General features: G+C 39.4%; 1 protein-coding gene across 1 annotated transcript in view; it reads left to right on the top strand.

The window, feature by feature from the left end:
• Nucleotides 1–16,541, top strand: part of LOC122792885 (extracellular matrix protein 2-like) — a 698,737-nt gene extending 682,196 nt beyond the window's left edge. Inside the window, exon 10 of the mRNA XM_044060447.1 lies at nt 16,300–16,541. Coding sequence (XP_043916382.1) covers nt 16,300–16,471 — 172 coding nt within the window. The 3' untranslated portion in view covers nt 16,472–16,541. The remainder of the gene's footprint in view (nt 1–16,299) is intronic.
• Nucleotides 16,542–17,364: the final 823 nt, after the last annotated feature.

Here is a 17,364-nt window from a genome sequence, read left to right as displayed (position 1 = left end):
TTGATCCACCTGAGTTAATGTTCGAGATATGCAGTCCTCATGGTATCCTCTAGTAAGCAGCCTGTTAGTTAGATCCTGTTGGCAGGCTTTGAGAGTTTGTTTGGAGGAACATATACGTTTAATACGTAGATACTGTGATTTTGGAATGTTGATGATGTGGCGAGGGTGATAGCTAGAGGTATGTAATAGGGTATTGTATTCTGGAAATTTCCTATGTCCCTGTGTCTGTAAAGTATGATCATCCTGTCTGGTTATAGTAACATCCAAAAATGTAATTTGATGGTACTCAATGTGTAATGTAAACTGAATACCCCATTTGCTCTCATTAAGATATTGAATTAATTCATGCACATATAGCTGGTCCCCCCGCCACACCATCCAACAGTTGTCCAAATATCGTCTCCAGATATCTAGTTGGTCAAGAAAAAGATTGTGACTATCATCATATATTAACTGTTCCTCCAAAAAAACCATAAGCAAATCAGCATAAATAGGAGCAAAAGATGCTCCCATAGCTGTGCCACGAACCTGCCAGTATGCTTTACCATGGAAATGAAAAACATTTTTTGTCAGCACATGTTCTGTTAAACATATAAGGAGTGTGTTGAACCCAGGGGTGTATAGTTGTGATTTTTCAAGTCAATATTGGATGGCCTGTAATCCGGCCCAATGTGGTATACTTGTATATAGAGAGGTGACATCAAGTTTACATAAATACCAGTCTGGTTCCAATTGTGTGTCCTGAATAATGTTTAGAAACTGTGTGGTATCTTTTATCCTAGACCTAACCATAGGCAACAGAGGTTGTAAAAATTCAGTGAGGAAGGTGGATAAAGGTTCAGTTAAGGATCCCCTTCCTGACACAATAGGTCGTCCCGGAGGACAGGTGGGATGTTTGTGTATCTTTGGAAGTAAGTATAAATATTGGGGTATGGGATCTGACCCCTTAAGTTGTCTACAGGTCTTCTGGTTAATTATTCCTTCCTCTGGGGCTAGGTCTAGAAAATAATATATTTCTTTTTTGAAATTAAGAGTTGGATCCACAACCATGTGTATGTAGAAGCGAGGAACAGACAATTGTTTTTCAGCCTCCATCTGGTACATATCCCAGTTCATCACCACAATGCCACCTCCCTTATCTGCTGGCAAAATAACTATATCATGATTGGAACTAAGGTCCCGTAGAGCTTGTTGTTCTGTTATAGTTAGATTATGTCTGGTCATTTAATGTTCATAAGAGAAATGTAAATCTTTAAGAACACATTCCTTAAAAATGGCAACGTGCTTATCAATGGGAGGCTGGAAACTGGATTTCCCAAAATGAAACCCAGTAGATCTTTGGGTATTGGTTGTATCTGAAAAGAATATTTTCAGATTAAGTAATCTACAAAATTAATTTAATTCATTAACCAAAACATGTTCAGGCACCACAAAAGTCGGTACAAAGTTTAAACCTTTGTTTAATACTTGAGTTTGTACATCAGACAGTTGGTATGAAGGAATATTATGTACATTGTTTAATGTGATGCAATCTTCTCTAGTAGTTGTTGAATATTGTGTGTTGTTTTTCCTGTGTTTCCTACCCAACACTTGGTGAATCTCTAATATAATATGTGTTTAAGATAAGTTAAAAAACTTTTTGAATCATGTTTTGCTCATCATCAGAGTTTTATTGGGTTGACATTTTGGTCATATATATCTATATAATATTCTTTTCAGATATAACCAATACCCAAAGATCTACTGGGTTTCATTTTGGAAAATCCAGTTTCCAGCCTCACATGGATAAGCATGTTGCCATTTTTAAGGAATGTGTTCTTAAAGATTTACATTTCTCTTATGAACATCAGATGATTAGACATAATCTAACTATAACAGAACAACAAGCTCTATGGGACCTTAGTTCCAACCATGATATACTTATTTTGCCAGCAGATAAGGGAGGTGGCATTGTGGTGATGAACTGGGATATGTACCAAGCGGTGGCTGAAAAACAATTGTCTGATCCTCGCTTCTACATACACATGGTTGTGGATCCAACTCTTAATTTCAAAAAAGAAATAGATTATTTTCTAGACCTAGCCACAGAGGAAGGAATAATTAACTAGAAGACCTGTAGACAACTTAAGGTGTCAGATCCCATACCCCAATATTTATACTTACTTCCAAAGATACACAAATATCCCACCTGTCCTCTGGGACGACCTATTGTGTCAGGAAGGGGGACCCTTAACTGAACCTTTATCTGCCTTCCTCTCTGAATTTTTGCAACCTCTGTTACCTATGGTTAGGTCTAGGATAAAAGATACCACACACTTTCTAAACATTATTCAGGACACACAACTGGTATTTATGTACACTTGATGTCACCTCTCTATATACAAGTGTACCATATTGGGCCGGATTACAGGACATCCAATATTGGCTTGAAAAATCACAACTATACACCCCTGGGTTAAACACACTCCTTATATGTTTAACAGAACATGTGCTGACAAAAAATGTTTTTCATTTCCATGGTAAAGCATATTGGCAGGTTTGTGGCACAGCAATGGGAACATCTTTTGCTTCTACTTATGTCGATTTGTTTATGGGTTTTTTGGAGAAACAGTTAATATATGATGATAGTCACAATCTTTTTCTTGACCAACTAGATATCTGGAGATGATATTTGGATGACTGTTGGATGGTGTGGCAGGGAGACCAGTCATATGTGCATGAATTCATTCAATATCTTAATGAGAACAAATGGGGTATTCAGTTTACATTACACATTGAGTACCATCAAATTACATTTTTGGATGTTACTATAACCAGACAGGATGATCATACTTTACAGACACAGGTACATAGGAAATTTCCAGAATACAATACCCTATTACATGCCTCTAGCTATCACCCTCGCCACATCATCAACAACATTCCAAAATCACAGTATCTACATATTAAACGTATATGTTCCTCCGAACAAACTCTCAAAGCCTGCCAACAGGATCTAACTAACAGGCTGCTTACTAGAGGATACCATGAGGACTGCATATCTCGAACATTAACTCAGGCGGATCAATTAGATAGATCCAACTTTTGGCATACAAAGATAGAACTACTCAGGTTACCACAGATAATTCACAACCCATCAGGCTAGTGACTACATTTGGGGCCAATACTCACAGGTTTCAAAATATTATTAATAATCATTGGGACATTTTGCTTGCCCATGATCAATTGAATGAACTACTTAATCCCAGGTGTTCATTTTCTTATCGCACAGGTAGAACCATCAATTCTTACCAAACTCATTACAAATGCTATAATCCACCTATCACTTTACAGAAAACTCTGTTTGGTGACACGTTATCTGGATGTGTTCTGTGTGGTCATTGTAGTGCTTGTTCACACATATTTCAAACTAAAGAATTTACCAGTTGTAACACATCCAAAATTTACCAGATAAGATGTTTTGGCAATTGCAGTAGTGATTGGATTATTTATTTGGCCACCTGCTTTTGCTCTTCATTTTATGTTGGACAAACATCCAGACCCTTCAGACACCGAATTAGTGAACACCTAAGTGAAATTAGAACTAAAAGGATCTCTAACGCCCTTTACAAACATACCTTAACACACACAACTGCCAAATTTACTTTTACTGTCATAGACAAAATACAAATGAACAGGACATCCAAAGCTGGATGGTACAATATATTAAACAATAAAGAATCTTCTTGGATCATCAGGCTAGGTGCCTTATTTAAACCAGGCCTGAATGAGTTAAATTAATTTTTGGTTGGGATTAACTGATTAACTAATGAATCATTCTAATCAAGTCATCAAGCCTTTTGGCTGATTTGTGTATATAAGCAGAATTCAGGGTTTGCTCTAATGAACACATTTTGATGCACTGAAGAAGGCTTGAGTTTTAGCCAAAACCGGTTTGCTTCTTATGGGTTTGCCACAATAAACTTCAAGAATTTTCATCTTTCCCTCATGCTGGATATTTTTTGGACTTTTGGTCACTGACAGACCACACAGTTAAAGTAGCAGACTCTAAGTCCGACTTCAGACCAGTGATGAGTGGAGTACCACAGGGTTCGGTCCTGGGTCTTCTCCTGTTCAGCATCTACTTCTCTGAAGTGCAGGCCAACACAGGTCTTTGGCTAACAAAGTTCGCAGATGACTGCAAACTGGGAGCCATAATAGAATCACCTAATGATGTAGACATTCTACAAAAGGGCCTCACAGAGACAGATGATTGGTGTCAAAGTCATGGCCTCAAGCTCAATGCCAAGAAGTGCATTGTCATCCCTTTGGGGAAAACTCGGTACCCATGAACTACCACCTAGGTGGTAGCTCACTAAACACTGAAAGTGTGATAAGAGACCTCGGGACACAGGTGGACAGTAGTCTCTCCTTTGATAACCACATCGCCACAGTAGTCAGGAAATCCTTCTACATGGCACACCTTATCACAAAAGGGTTCTCCTCTAGAAAAAAGGAGGTCATTGTTCCTCTTTACTCATCCCTCATCAGACCCATTTTAGAGTACAATGCCCTGTTTGGCATATATCTCACAAGACACCTACAACAATTGGAAAGGGCACAGAAATACCTCACTAAGAGGATTGCCAGTCTCAAGCAGATGCCATACGCAGACCATCTCAAAAAACTTCAACTCTACTCTGTCGCATATCGCCTACTCAGAGGCGATCTCTGCATAACATACAAAGCTATGTCAAACCCAGAGCTGTTGGACATGCTACACTTAAAGAAATCCCAATCTCTCCAAACCACACGCTCCAGGGACCTAATCCTTGTCACCACAATAAACAGAACAAGCTGGAGGGATTGATTCCTGTCCCAGAGACTTCCCATCTCTGGAACAAACTACCCATTCATGTAAAGCAAAGCTCCTCATTTGCCCTCTTTTGGAAAAATCTTGACAGCTGGATGGGAAATAGAAAATTCACCTGGGGATCACTTCTGCAGCACTGCTTGACAGGGGAAAATAATTTTCTTGGGTGGTGAAAGCCAGAGAACCTTTTTGGCTAGGCTTATATAGGCCCTGGGGCTGATAGCCTAGTACCTACCTACCTATGAACCTATGAACCTATGAACTAAAGATCTTGTTTACTTTGAGCTATTACTATCTGAGTTTTACTGACATGTTCATAGGTTCATAGGTTGGTACTAGGTTATCCGCCCTAGGGCCTATACAAGCCTAGCCATAACAATTCCCTGGCTATTTCTTCCCACAGTATTTACTTCCCTGGACCCCTGTCTAGTAGGGTGACTGACGTGATCCCTGGGGTGAATTTCCTTTCTCCATCCCATCGTCAAGGTTCATTTTGAAGAGGGCCAAAGAGGTACTCCGCTTGACATGTATGGGCAGTCTATTCCAGAGTCTGGGGAGTCTCTGGGTCAGGAACCTATCGCTCCAGCATGTTTTGTTTATTGTGATGACAAGGTTTAGATCCCTGGAGTGTGTGGATCTGAGGGATTGGGATTTCTTTAAGTGTAGCATGTCCAACAGCTCTGGGTTTGACATGGCCTTGCATGTTAAGCAGAGATCACCTCTGAGTAGACGACATGCAACAGAGTAAAGCTGGAGTTTTTTAAGGTGATCAGCATAGGGCATCTGCTTTAGGCCTGTGATTCTTTTAGTGAGGTATTTCTGCAGTCTTTCCAGTTGTTGCAGATGTCTTGAGAGGGACATACCAAACGGGGCATTGTATTCTATAATGGGTCTAATGAGGGATGAGTACAGTGGGACAATGACCTCCTTTTTTCTGGATGAAAAGCCCTTAATGATGAGGTGTGCCACAATGAAGGATTTCCTGACTGCTGTGGTGATGTGGTTATCGAAGGTGAGACCACTGTCCACCTGTGTCCCTAAGTCTCTTATCACACTTTCGGTGTTTAGTGTATTGCCACCTATGTGGTAATTCATGGGTACATGTTTTTCCCAAAGAGGATAACTATACATTTCTTGGCATTGAGCTTGAGCCCTTGTTATCTTCTTTCCAAGTCAATACAGGTACTACAGATGATTTAGATTAATACAGTTAAGTGCTAAACATAGCTTGTTTGATAAACCTATAAAACTATTTTTAGAATTCTTTTGAAATTTCTAAAGTACGTAATTACCCAAGTTTGAAATGCAGTTTAAAATCCTATCTTTAGGCAAAAGACCTGGTGCATAAACCACTGTAAATACTACTAAAAATATTTTAGATACAGTGTTTAATGTTAGGTATCTAGTTAGGGATCCCTATCAAATGATCGAGTTTTCAGAAACTCAAAATTCATATGGTCGAGATTATATCGAGTTTCTGAAAACTCGAAGGTTTTGAATGGAGATTGCGGTACAGTGCGTAATGGGAAATGTACCATTTTCCTCACTGCAGTGCGATCTCAGAGTTGGTACATTTAATTTGCAGGGGGTGTGGGGGTGCCCCTTGCAAAGATGTAAAAAAGTTAGATTTTTGTGTTTTTTTTTTTTGGGATGTTCCACTTTTTGGAAAGTCTATCATATGGTTGCCACCATTTGAATTTCAAGTGTCTGAAAACTCGATCATCTAGTAAGGATCCTCACTTAGACATCCTTATCCAGGTAAGTGGCAAGTTTTATAAAAGTAGGCTCCACAGTTATGGCAACTAAACTTTAAGCATTTATAAAATTACTGCTTGCCATAGGTGGTGAAAGGAAATATACAGTTATGAACTGCCATTCTTAGCAAGTATGCAAACAAATGCAAAAAGGGCCACAGTGTCAGTCCCATCAGTTCTGGTTATCAATAATTTATTTAAGGGGGACAAATGAGTGGTAGTGCTTTGACCTATTGTAAACCCATGTGGTCATCTGCAATAATGTGATATGCACTAAAGTGTTCTTTGAGTTGATTAGACACAAGAACAAAGACGTTTTATTTTCTTGTTAATTGGGGGAAAGGGACTCCATATTTGTCTGCAGTGCAAAGATCAACTGCCTTCAGGATTGTTATACTATGCTTTTTATGGATGGAAGGACTTGCTGTTAGTACATTTGAACAGGCAAGTTTGCATGTTATCTGCTGTCCTGCTTGAGGGTTGGTTACGTCTGAAGATGATTTTCAGATCAGCCCACCTAACTGGTTAAAACACATGAGAAGGCAATAATGAAAAGTGAGGAGACACCATGCATTCAGTAACAAGATAAAGCAGATTGGATGGCAGTACTTACATATGTGAGGGCACTTTATAAAGTTTTTTATAAACTTTACTTCCTCATCCCTGCTGATGATGCTCACATGTACTGTATGTACTACGCACTTTGATATGTGGTCTGTAAAAGCATTATCACATGTATGTACTATGCACTTTGATATGTGGTTTGTAAAAGCATTATCAGCATGATCTATGTTTATGAATCACCCCAATGGCATGGGATTTTAATAAAAACACTGCACACAGCTGTTGTATGTGAGGTCATACTATGTTTATGAATATGTAGAATACAAAACAAGCTGACCTTTTACAAAAGACAGAAGCAGCTGCTCATAAAAATTATAGTAAGTCACAGAGGATTATTATCCATCCAAATACTGCACTATAAAAGGTATATTCCAGATGTCACTGGATATTAGTAGTACAATGAAGCAGAAACGTATACACAATCATATAACGGTGAAGTATGAACTCATAAGAAAGATGCAGTTTATTTACAGAAACTGTACTGCTAATAAGAAGTACAAATAGCACTTTTCTGCTGTTTTTTTGTCTTAGACAGTGAATGTCATTTCATGTTTGCAGCTCTGGGCACCAGACAGTTTTAGGTCATTCCTGAGTACTGATAGGTTAGAACAGCAGACATGTCCTATAACTTGCTGTGTCATATCCAACTGAAGCAAGTGCTGCAATACCAATGTTGCTGTGATGTCCTTCCTTGGGTAAAACAGATTATACAATGACCCCCCCCCCCCATTAATATTCAAAAATGTGAATGCTGATCGGTCAGCGTGCACGTTGTAAATCAGAGTTATAGTAATGGAAAAAGGTCAGGTTGCTCGGACTTTTTCCATTACTATAACTCTTTTTTTTACAGCAATGGAGAACGCACGATCTCCGTTGCTTCACACTGTCTCACTATGTTAAAGGAGTTTAACATAGCGAGACAGCTCTAAAAAAAGCAACAGAGATTCTCCGTTGCTTTTTTTAAAGCTGTCTCGCTATGTTAAACTCCTTTAACATAGCGAGACTGTTTGTATAAAGCAATGGAGATCTTGCTTTCTCTGTTGCTTTTTTCAAAACTGTCTCACTATGTTAAATGGGTTTAACATAGCGAGATAGCTTTAAAAAAAGCAACGGATATTCTCTGTTGCTTTTTTTAAAGCTGTCTCGCTATGTTAAACCCATTTAACATAGCGAAACAGTTTGTAAAAAGCAACGGAGATCTTGCTTTCTCCATTGCTTTTGCCCACAGCTCTGATGTACTGCGTAGGATTACGCATGCACAGTACATCAGAACTGCCACAGAATACCAGACAGCTGCAGAAGGGCAGCAAGGAGGCATTATACAATGCCATTATTTAAGAAAAGTAATTATTTTTTTTCTTAAATAATGTCATTGTATAATAGCAATACCCCACTTCTGGGTGTGGGTAATGCTGGATTTACCCACGGTTGGCTTTGTTTGGCCACTCGGGCTTTGCCCTCGTGACCAAACCACACCAACCGTGGGTAAATCCAGTATTACCCACACCCAGGTGTGGGTTATTGCTATATTATACAGTCTCTGAAAGACTTAGCATTGGTGAAACATTTCTAGAGACTGAGACTTGCATTTCTGAACATTGCTGTACTGGGGCTGTGTATTGTAGCTCAAACCAAGTCAGCTTTAATTGGATGTTATATGTTGTTCATTCAAAAGTCTTTGCTTAAAATTATCAGCAAAGGGCTAATGCTTTGTTGGGGATTATCTAAGTTTGGTCAAGGTACCATAAACTGAATGCACTTTTCTGAAAAGTCAATACTGAAAATCATAAAAACATACAAATCTGGGTATCTGCATGTCTGAACATCACAATAATCTGCTCATCTCTGCTTTATTTCAGTCCCAGAGGCTGATTTTGCCTTTCAATGTGTTGTGTTATTACACTCACTAATTAAAGAAAAAACTCACAAGTTTTCTCTTTGTACTGTCACTGAACATGAACATACTTTCCTTCCTTAACAATCCATTAAATTGAGTAGCCCCTGGCCTCTACCAGTGAATAAACCATCACACATTGACTTGTCAAGATAGTCTTTCTTTGTAAGATCATATCAAATAAGCACCTCCTAAACAGGCCAGAGATGGCCTGCACCTGTTGCCCTTGGGATTCCAGATACTGCAAAGGCTCTTGCCACCCCTATAGTGCCTTTTTTAGGCAAGGTTCAAATGACAAATTCACCACCGTAACAGGTACAAGCAAGCAAAATCTGAGGGTAATGCTACTCAATGCTAGAAGTCTAAACCTCAAAATGCACTCACTTGAGGCACTCCTTAAAATGGAGAACATTGACATCTGTGCAGTGACAGAGACCTGGTTCAAAGCTCCAGAGAGCACCCCTGTATTACCAGGCTATAATTCATACCACACTTTTCGGCCACCAAACCCGGGCCGAAACACTAAAGGTGGAGGCATGTCCATATTCATTAAGGATATCCACACCTTCAAGCTAGTTGCTCAGCATAATGCATCCGAGATTATCCAAGTTCAACTAACTCTGGGCAAAACTGCAATCCAGATTGTAGCTTGCTACTGACCCCCCACCATGCCCCAGGACTCCCACTCCTCTTTTCTTGATACACTGGAAAATATTAAGGTACTACCCAACACTCTAATAATGGGGGATTTCAACTACCCTACCATTAACTGGGAAAACTACTCATGTACCAACTCTTTTGCTCAACGTTTTCTGGAAATCATCAATTCCAATGCCTTGGATCAACTTATCCACACCCCCACCATGGGGCAGCAATATCCTAGACCTGGTCATCACCAACATGGGTGGCCGGTGTTCCACACCAGAGGTCAGCTCCTCATTGGTCAGATCCAACCACAAGCTAATCACCCTAAACATCCACATCCCGCTCCAACCCCCCATTAGGGAAACAACCGTAAAAAATTTCTCCAAAGCCAACTTCACGCTTCTTAAGACAGAAGTGGCAAACTTCATGACACCCATGCAGATGGACAATAGAGGTACGACTGCTGAATCCTACACAAATGCACTTTATAAGCACTTACACGAGTGCATGGATCATGCTATCCCTAACTGAACCAAGGTGCTCTCCTCCAAAAAAAGGAAGCCAATCTGGTGGTCTTCTGCTATAAAAAAACTCTACAATAGAAGAAAGAAACTGTTGCAAAAAAGAGTAAAATCCCACGATTGGAGGAACTCCCTGGTCAGCCACAGTAAGATGCTGAGATCCCTCATAAAATCCTCCAAAGCTAGTTATGAAAACAAAATTGCCACTGATTCTAAAGACAACCACAAAGCATTCTATAGCTATATCAAGAATCTCAGTGGCAACACTCAGATCTGCTCTGAGTTACAGCACAATGACACTAAATATACAGAACCAACTGATATTGCCAACATCCTGGCAGATAGGTTCTGTGCTAACTTTACCCCCCTCTCACCCCCTAAAGGGCCCATCTTTATACCGGAAGAATGCAAAGTTCCTGTAATCACTGCTGCACAGGTAAAAACCTCACTCTCCAAAGCCAAGAACACAGCATCCATGGGATCTGACAACATCCCAAGCTGCCTTCTACATGAACTACAGAATGAACTGGCACCCCACCTAAGTGCCATGTTCAATCATAACCTCACCTCATGCTTTGTGCCCATTGAATGGCGCACCGTGACAGTTATCCCACTCCACAAATGGGGGGCCACAACAAACCCCGGGAACTACCGCCCTATTAGTCTGATGAGCCTAGTCTGCAAGGGCATGGAACGTATCATCATGGAACTCATAAAGACACTGGAGATCTCCAAACTCTGGACCCCACACAGTTTGGGTTTGTAAAAGGCAGATCATGTCTCCTAAACCTGATAGACTTCTTTGAAGTAGTCACCAAAGCCATAGATGAGGGTAAAGTGGTTCATACAGCCTATCTAGATCTCGCCAAGGCATTCAACATCACCCCCCACTCTGGAATTATAGATAAACTCACTAAACTAGGTATAAATCTCTATGTCACAAGATGTGTTGCCAGCTGGCTTACTGACAGAACCCACACTGTGAAAGTAGCAGACTCCAAATCAGACTTCAGGCCAGTGACAAATGGAGTATCACAGGGTTCAGTCCTGGGTCCTCTCCTGTTTGGTATCTACTTCTCTGAAGTACAGCCTAACACAGAAGGTCTTTGGCTAACTAAATTCGCAGATGACTGCAAACTAGGAGCCATAATGAAAACTCCTAATGATGTGGACATTCTACAAAAGGGCCTCACTGAGACAGATGCCTGGTGTCAAAGGCATGGTCTCAAGCTCAATGCCAAAAAGTGCATTGTCATCCCCTTTAGTAAAAACTCTGTACCCATGAACTACTACATAGCCGGTAGTCTACTTAACACCGAAAGTGTGATAAGCAACCTTGGGACACAGGTGGACAGTGGTCTCTACTTTGATAATCACATCGCCGCAGTGGTCAGGAAATAATTCTATGTGGCACACCTCATCACAAAAGGTTTCTCATCCAGAAAAAAATAGGTCATTGTTCCCCTCTACTCATCACTGATTAGACCCATTATAGAGTACAACGGCCCTTTTGGTATGTACCTCACAAGACATCTACAACAACTGGAAAGGCTGCAAAAATACCTCAGAAAGAGGATTACTGGCCTCAAACAGATGCCTTATGCAGACCGAATCAAAAAACTCCAGCTTTACTCCGTCACATATTGCCTACTCAGAGGCAATCTCTGCCTAATATACAAAGCTATGTCAAACCCAGAGCTATTGGACATGCTCCACTTAAAGAAATACCAATCCCTCTGGGCTATACGCTCTAGGGACCTAAACCTTGTCATCACAATAAACAGAACATGCTAGAGGGATAGATTCCTGTCCCAGAGACTTTCCATACTCTGGAACAGACTACCTATCTATGTCAAACAGAGCTCCTCATTAAGCACTCTTCAAGAAAAATCTTGATGATCGGATGGGTAATAGGAAATTCACCCCAGGGATCACTTCTGTGGTTCTGCTTGACAGGGGCACAGGGAAATAATTTTCTTGGGTGGCGAAAGCCAGGGTACCTTTTGGCTAGGCTTGTACAGGCCCTAGGGCCAATAGCCTAGTACCTACCTATGAACCTATGAACCTATGAAACTCTTTATATTTTATTTTATTGACCTTGCTGCCTCCCAAACACCTAGTCCTTTCAGTGATGCTGTTGCCTCTTGACTCACATTTGATCACCCCACTTAAACAGTACTGAAAGTTCTTACTTACTAGTCATAACTGCTCTTTCTGAACAGTTTTCCTGGTTGCTACTTTCTCAGTTGTACCAGATGGTTTTATTCTTTGCATCCTCATTTGCTTACTGTGCACACCACTTAATTAGACTGCCATTTCAGCCTCATTCTTGTCCCTCCTATAGTTAATTTGAGATCTAAAGCAGGACATCTCACTGTGAAATAAGCTAGCACCACATATCATTGCATTTAACAGAAACAATGAAAAATATATTGTGCCACACTGGAGATGAAGAAGAAATGTTCTTACCCACACTTCTACACTCTCCCATTTCAGTAGTTGCAGTTTACCCAAGTGTAGGAGATGATTAAAAATAATTAACTTTTCCTGTTTTGTAATCTGGCTATGTATTTACATTGCATGTAGCCTTTCTTTATTGGAATTACTTGCAATGTTATAACACCTTTTAAAATAAATCTTATTTCTACCCACTGATGGTCAGTTTCAACAAAACATTAATTAAACAAATACTTTCTTCTACCCTAGACAATCCACCTTTAAGGGTCATCCTCCCGTTGTTGCTTTATCTCTGTAAAAAGTCTCTGCCCTGTTTTATACCACTGACTGCTCCATGAGTTTTAGTCCTCACTGTGTTCCTTTACATACCTATAGTGTTTGTAAACACAGTACAGCACTCTGGCTTATGCCTGCTATCCACCTACCTTTGATCAGCTATGTTCTAGCATCCCTCCCCCAACTGTGCATTCTCATCCCTTCAAATTGCCTCAACTTCCAGTTCTCCATATACTACATTCTTAGTTATGCCATATGTATTAATGTGGTTTTATTTAATCTGTAGATGGTGTGCTTGAACCTATATCCTGAAGCCTTATAATATTTAAATTTATGTTTGCCTACTTGCATTAATATGTTTTCACACACACTTGAATAAGTGCCACAGTTATTACAATTACAGTAGATAATGTAGTGAGGAAAAAAAAATCATTTGATATCATCAAATTACAAATGATTCAAAAATCAACAAGACATAAATATTCACTATGGAAATGGCCTATGATGTAGTAAGCCAGAATAAAAACAATATACAATGCTGCGTTTAGTGGCAGGGCAGTCAATAAAAGTATAAGTGGTGGAAAAATGTATAGAATATATACAACAAAAAAATAACATGGCGTGGTATGTGAGTAATAATTAAGTAGTCCCTTTATACAGATGCGCATTTCTTAAATGATGGGTGAAATTTTGATCTTATAATGGTTTTATTATTGCTGGAATACTTGTAGGTGGTTTATATAATTTTTAACCCACAGAGTTCATAAATATGACTTAAGTGTAGACATTTTGTAGCTGCATGACCATAAACAGGTTAATGCCCTTGGATCTGCCTGTAACTGCTGCTCCTTGCTTCTGTAAGGTAGCCTATTCCCAATCCATTTCATCATTTTGGACCTCACTCTTTACACTTTAACTTCCACTTTGTCTTTTGTGTGGGGCAGTCTCAAAGGCAAATCCAGGCATATGAAATCTACAAGATTATGTAATCCATCTGTGTGGAGACCCAGTAACAGAACATGGATAAAACAGAATGGCTAGTCTTCTGCTGCAAATAGCCATGCTGTCAACTCTAGAAGGCCCTACAGTACCTTCCCAATGACTTCTTCCAGGATGGAAGTGAAACTATTAAGCCTGAAATTCCCTGGAGCCTTCCTGGACCCATCTTTGTGTAAGGGTTACACTGTTCTCATTATCCAGTCTTGTGGCATTGTGTCAGTTCTCAGGGAGACGGTGCATAATTTACTTAACGGTTCAGTGAAAACTGTTGCCATCTGTTTAAGTAATCATAAAAAAGCTTGTTTGCTACTTATACATTATCTCCCTCTACCCCCTCTCTGCTGGTCTACATCCATCGCACCTCTCCCTGCAGCCTCCTGGCTTTTCTGTAACCTGATTTCCTGACTCTTCATACTTTCATTGCTATTTTTCTAGTGCTCAATGGTTAACAGTGTCACCACGCATTCCGGGATGAATCTGGGACAAATATCTTTTGACAATACCTTACTGCTGTGAATGTGTAGGTCTCCTGTGGCCTCCCAGAAGACTATTTATACATAAGCATTTTTCTCCTCCTTCCTCCAGGTTTTCTTTTCCCCTGCTTGTTTTCCTCATTTCAACTCCAGCTTACCTATCCTTCCCCTTTAGCCAGACTAGTCGAGCTCTTTTCCTTCAGTGTTGTCTCCCTCCTGATGCAGGATAAAAATCAGTCATGTCAATATCACCTTGATGTATACCCCAGTATATACTCAGCACTCCCCCCGCACTGTTGTCTTTTTCCTTCACTCTTCTGTGTGACTTCTCACTCTATGTCCTAGCAAGCTGTAGTATATTCATTTGTATTCCCAGCCTGCACTTAATTTCTAACTTTACCATTCAAACTTCACAGAACTGTGAACCATACTGAGGTATGTCTGTTTTGTAACAGGACACTTTTAAGTAAGTAACTAAATAAATATGTACATATTTGTATAACTCTAAACTAAATAAATATGTGCATATTTGTATAGCTTTTTCTGTGTGTGTGTGTGTGTGTGTGTGTGTGTGTGTGTGTGTGTGTGTGTGTGTGTACACACACACACACACACACACACACACACACACACACACACACACACACACACACACACACACACACACACACACACACACACACACACACACACATAGTGAAGTCACATGTTAAGTATTGTTTTGATGCATCTAATCATGCTTTTCATATCATTTGAGTATAATGGTATTTTATTTTTGAATGTTTGGTTGCTGCCCCTTTACATAATTTTTGTTTTATTTGCCTGAAGGTATTTATATGGGGATTAGACACTGGATATTTTATGCACTGAAGAAGCTCCATGCATTGGAGGGAAACCTAGTCTGCAGTTATTGGGTGGTCATTGGAATAAATTCACTGTGTTACATCACAGTTTGGTGCTGTGTTTATTTTTTATATATTATATTTTATTTAAAAATAGAAACCATGTCTCTGAAACACTGATATGATATTAAGGGGCCATTTGCATATATATCCCATGAGCCTCTATTACAGGAAGTTTAAAGCATTACACAGAGAAGGCCCTAGCTTGGGTGGGTCTTTCTTACAGTTTTTTACTGAGTGGTTTGTATGTGTGATCTTTTTACCCTTTGGTTTGGATGTTGTTTAGGATACTTTGCAGGTAACCTTTTGTTTGTGGACTCAAGGCTTGAGTCTAACTGTGTGTTTCTAAATGATAGCCAAACAATCCATTTATGCTACGCTGACGAGGTCACGACAAAGCATTCATTTTTATAGCTAGTCAGGTTTGGCTTTATTGGCCTAAATGTAATCATAAATTAAAAAGTCATGGGCATTTAGAAGCTGGTGTGGATATGAACTCTAGAAATCTAAAAGAGGGCAATTTCAGATTGGGTTACTTCAGATTATGACTACTGAATCCCAAGGACTTTGCTCAAAAATTATTGATAACTGTGATGAAATCATCATCTGACTTTATTAGCATAAATAACATTTCATTTTCTGACTATATAGGGACCAGTACTAGCCATTAATATTAAGCATTTGTTTATATTTGTATAAGTTAGTTGTACTGTTTGTATATGTGTTTTTTTTTTTTCGGTATTAGGACCAACTACTGGTAGCATAAAATTGTGTAAAGTACTAAAATCTGTTGGAGAAAAGAAGTTTCTGAAGCCATGTATTTCTCCAGTACCCACATATGGTGATGTGTCAGTTCTGTGACACCTATTTTATTTCAATGAGTGAATTTTATTTCCTTCTAGGTACGTGCCCCTGAACTCCATCTGTGACACTCGGAAAACAGAAGACTCAACCCTTGTTTCAGTACACCTGGAGAACAATTTCATTGACCGCCGCTTGATTCCACCAACAGCCTTCTCTTGTATCAAAACCTACCACAGCATCATCCTTCGACCACAAAGGAATGAAGAGTAACTCTGTCTTCTTGTCAGAAAATGTATTATTCAATGAAATCCATAATAAAACATGAGAACAGATTTTCAAACCTGCTATATTTGTTGTTTTTTTCCCCAAGGGAAAAAAGATTTTCAGATCAAACAAATAGTTGTCCACTGCTTTAATCAGAAATGATTCTTCATACAGCTGAAGAAACATTTGCATTTAAATGTGCTGGAAATGTGTTTAAATTCAATGGCAAATGTTTAGTATTTCTAAACTTTAAGTATAATTCAAAACAAGTGATGATATGAGGCATTTCCTAAGACTTTATTTCTTCTGGTATATAAAAAGGATTTTAGAAAGTGCTAGAAGGCTGCAGAGGTGGTAGTAGTTAATGCATTTAGAATTGTAACACTTGTTACTCCAGCTACAGCAGAAGTTGTACCTAATGGAGAAAGGAAAAGCTAAATTGCATCTCAGCATATCTTCATTTTACTTTTGATTACCATTAATAATACATGGCAGTCTAGTGATAAAATGTCTCTTTTACTTCAAGCATTTCTTATTATCCTGCGGTGGTGGTGCTGCGGTAGCATTGTCGCCTCACAGTAAGACGTTGTCCTGTTCGATTCTCAGCTAGAGCGTCTTCTGTGTGGAGACATGCATGAATGGGCGTACCTTCATTGAAGGTTGTGCGTCAGAGCTGGCAACTCGGCACGTAAAAATCTACTGCCAATCATTAGCGACCGGAGTTCTGCTGTGGTGACCCCTAACCGGGAAAAGCCGAAAGACACAACAACAACTTCAAGCATTTCTTATTCTTTCAAATTCCATTTGAACTCAGCTAATGGGTTAAATACTTCTGGCTCAGTGAATGTTGACCTGAATTTAATTTATTTTCATTTTTATATAAATCACATCTGAAGACA

This window comes from Protopterus annectens, chromosome 1.part0, assembly GCF_019279795.1.
Source record: "Protopterus annectens isolate FY-2018-M chromosome 1.part0, PAN1.0, whole genome shotgun sequence".
Lineage (NCBI taxonomy): Eukaryota > Metazoa > Chordata > Ceratodontiformes > Protopteridae > Protopterus > Protopterus annectens.
The sequence above is the reverse complement of the archived record's forward strand: the minus strand, read 5'-3'. Positions and strand labels throughout refer to the sequence as shown.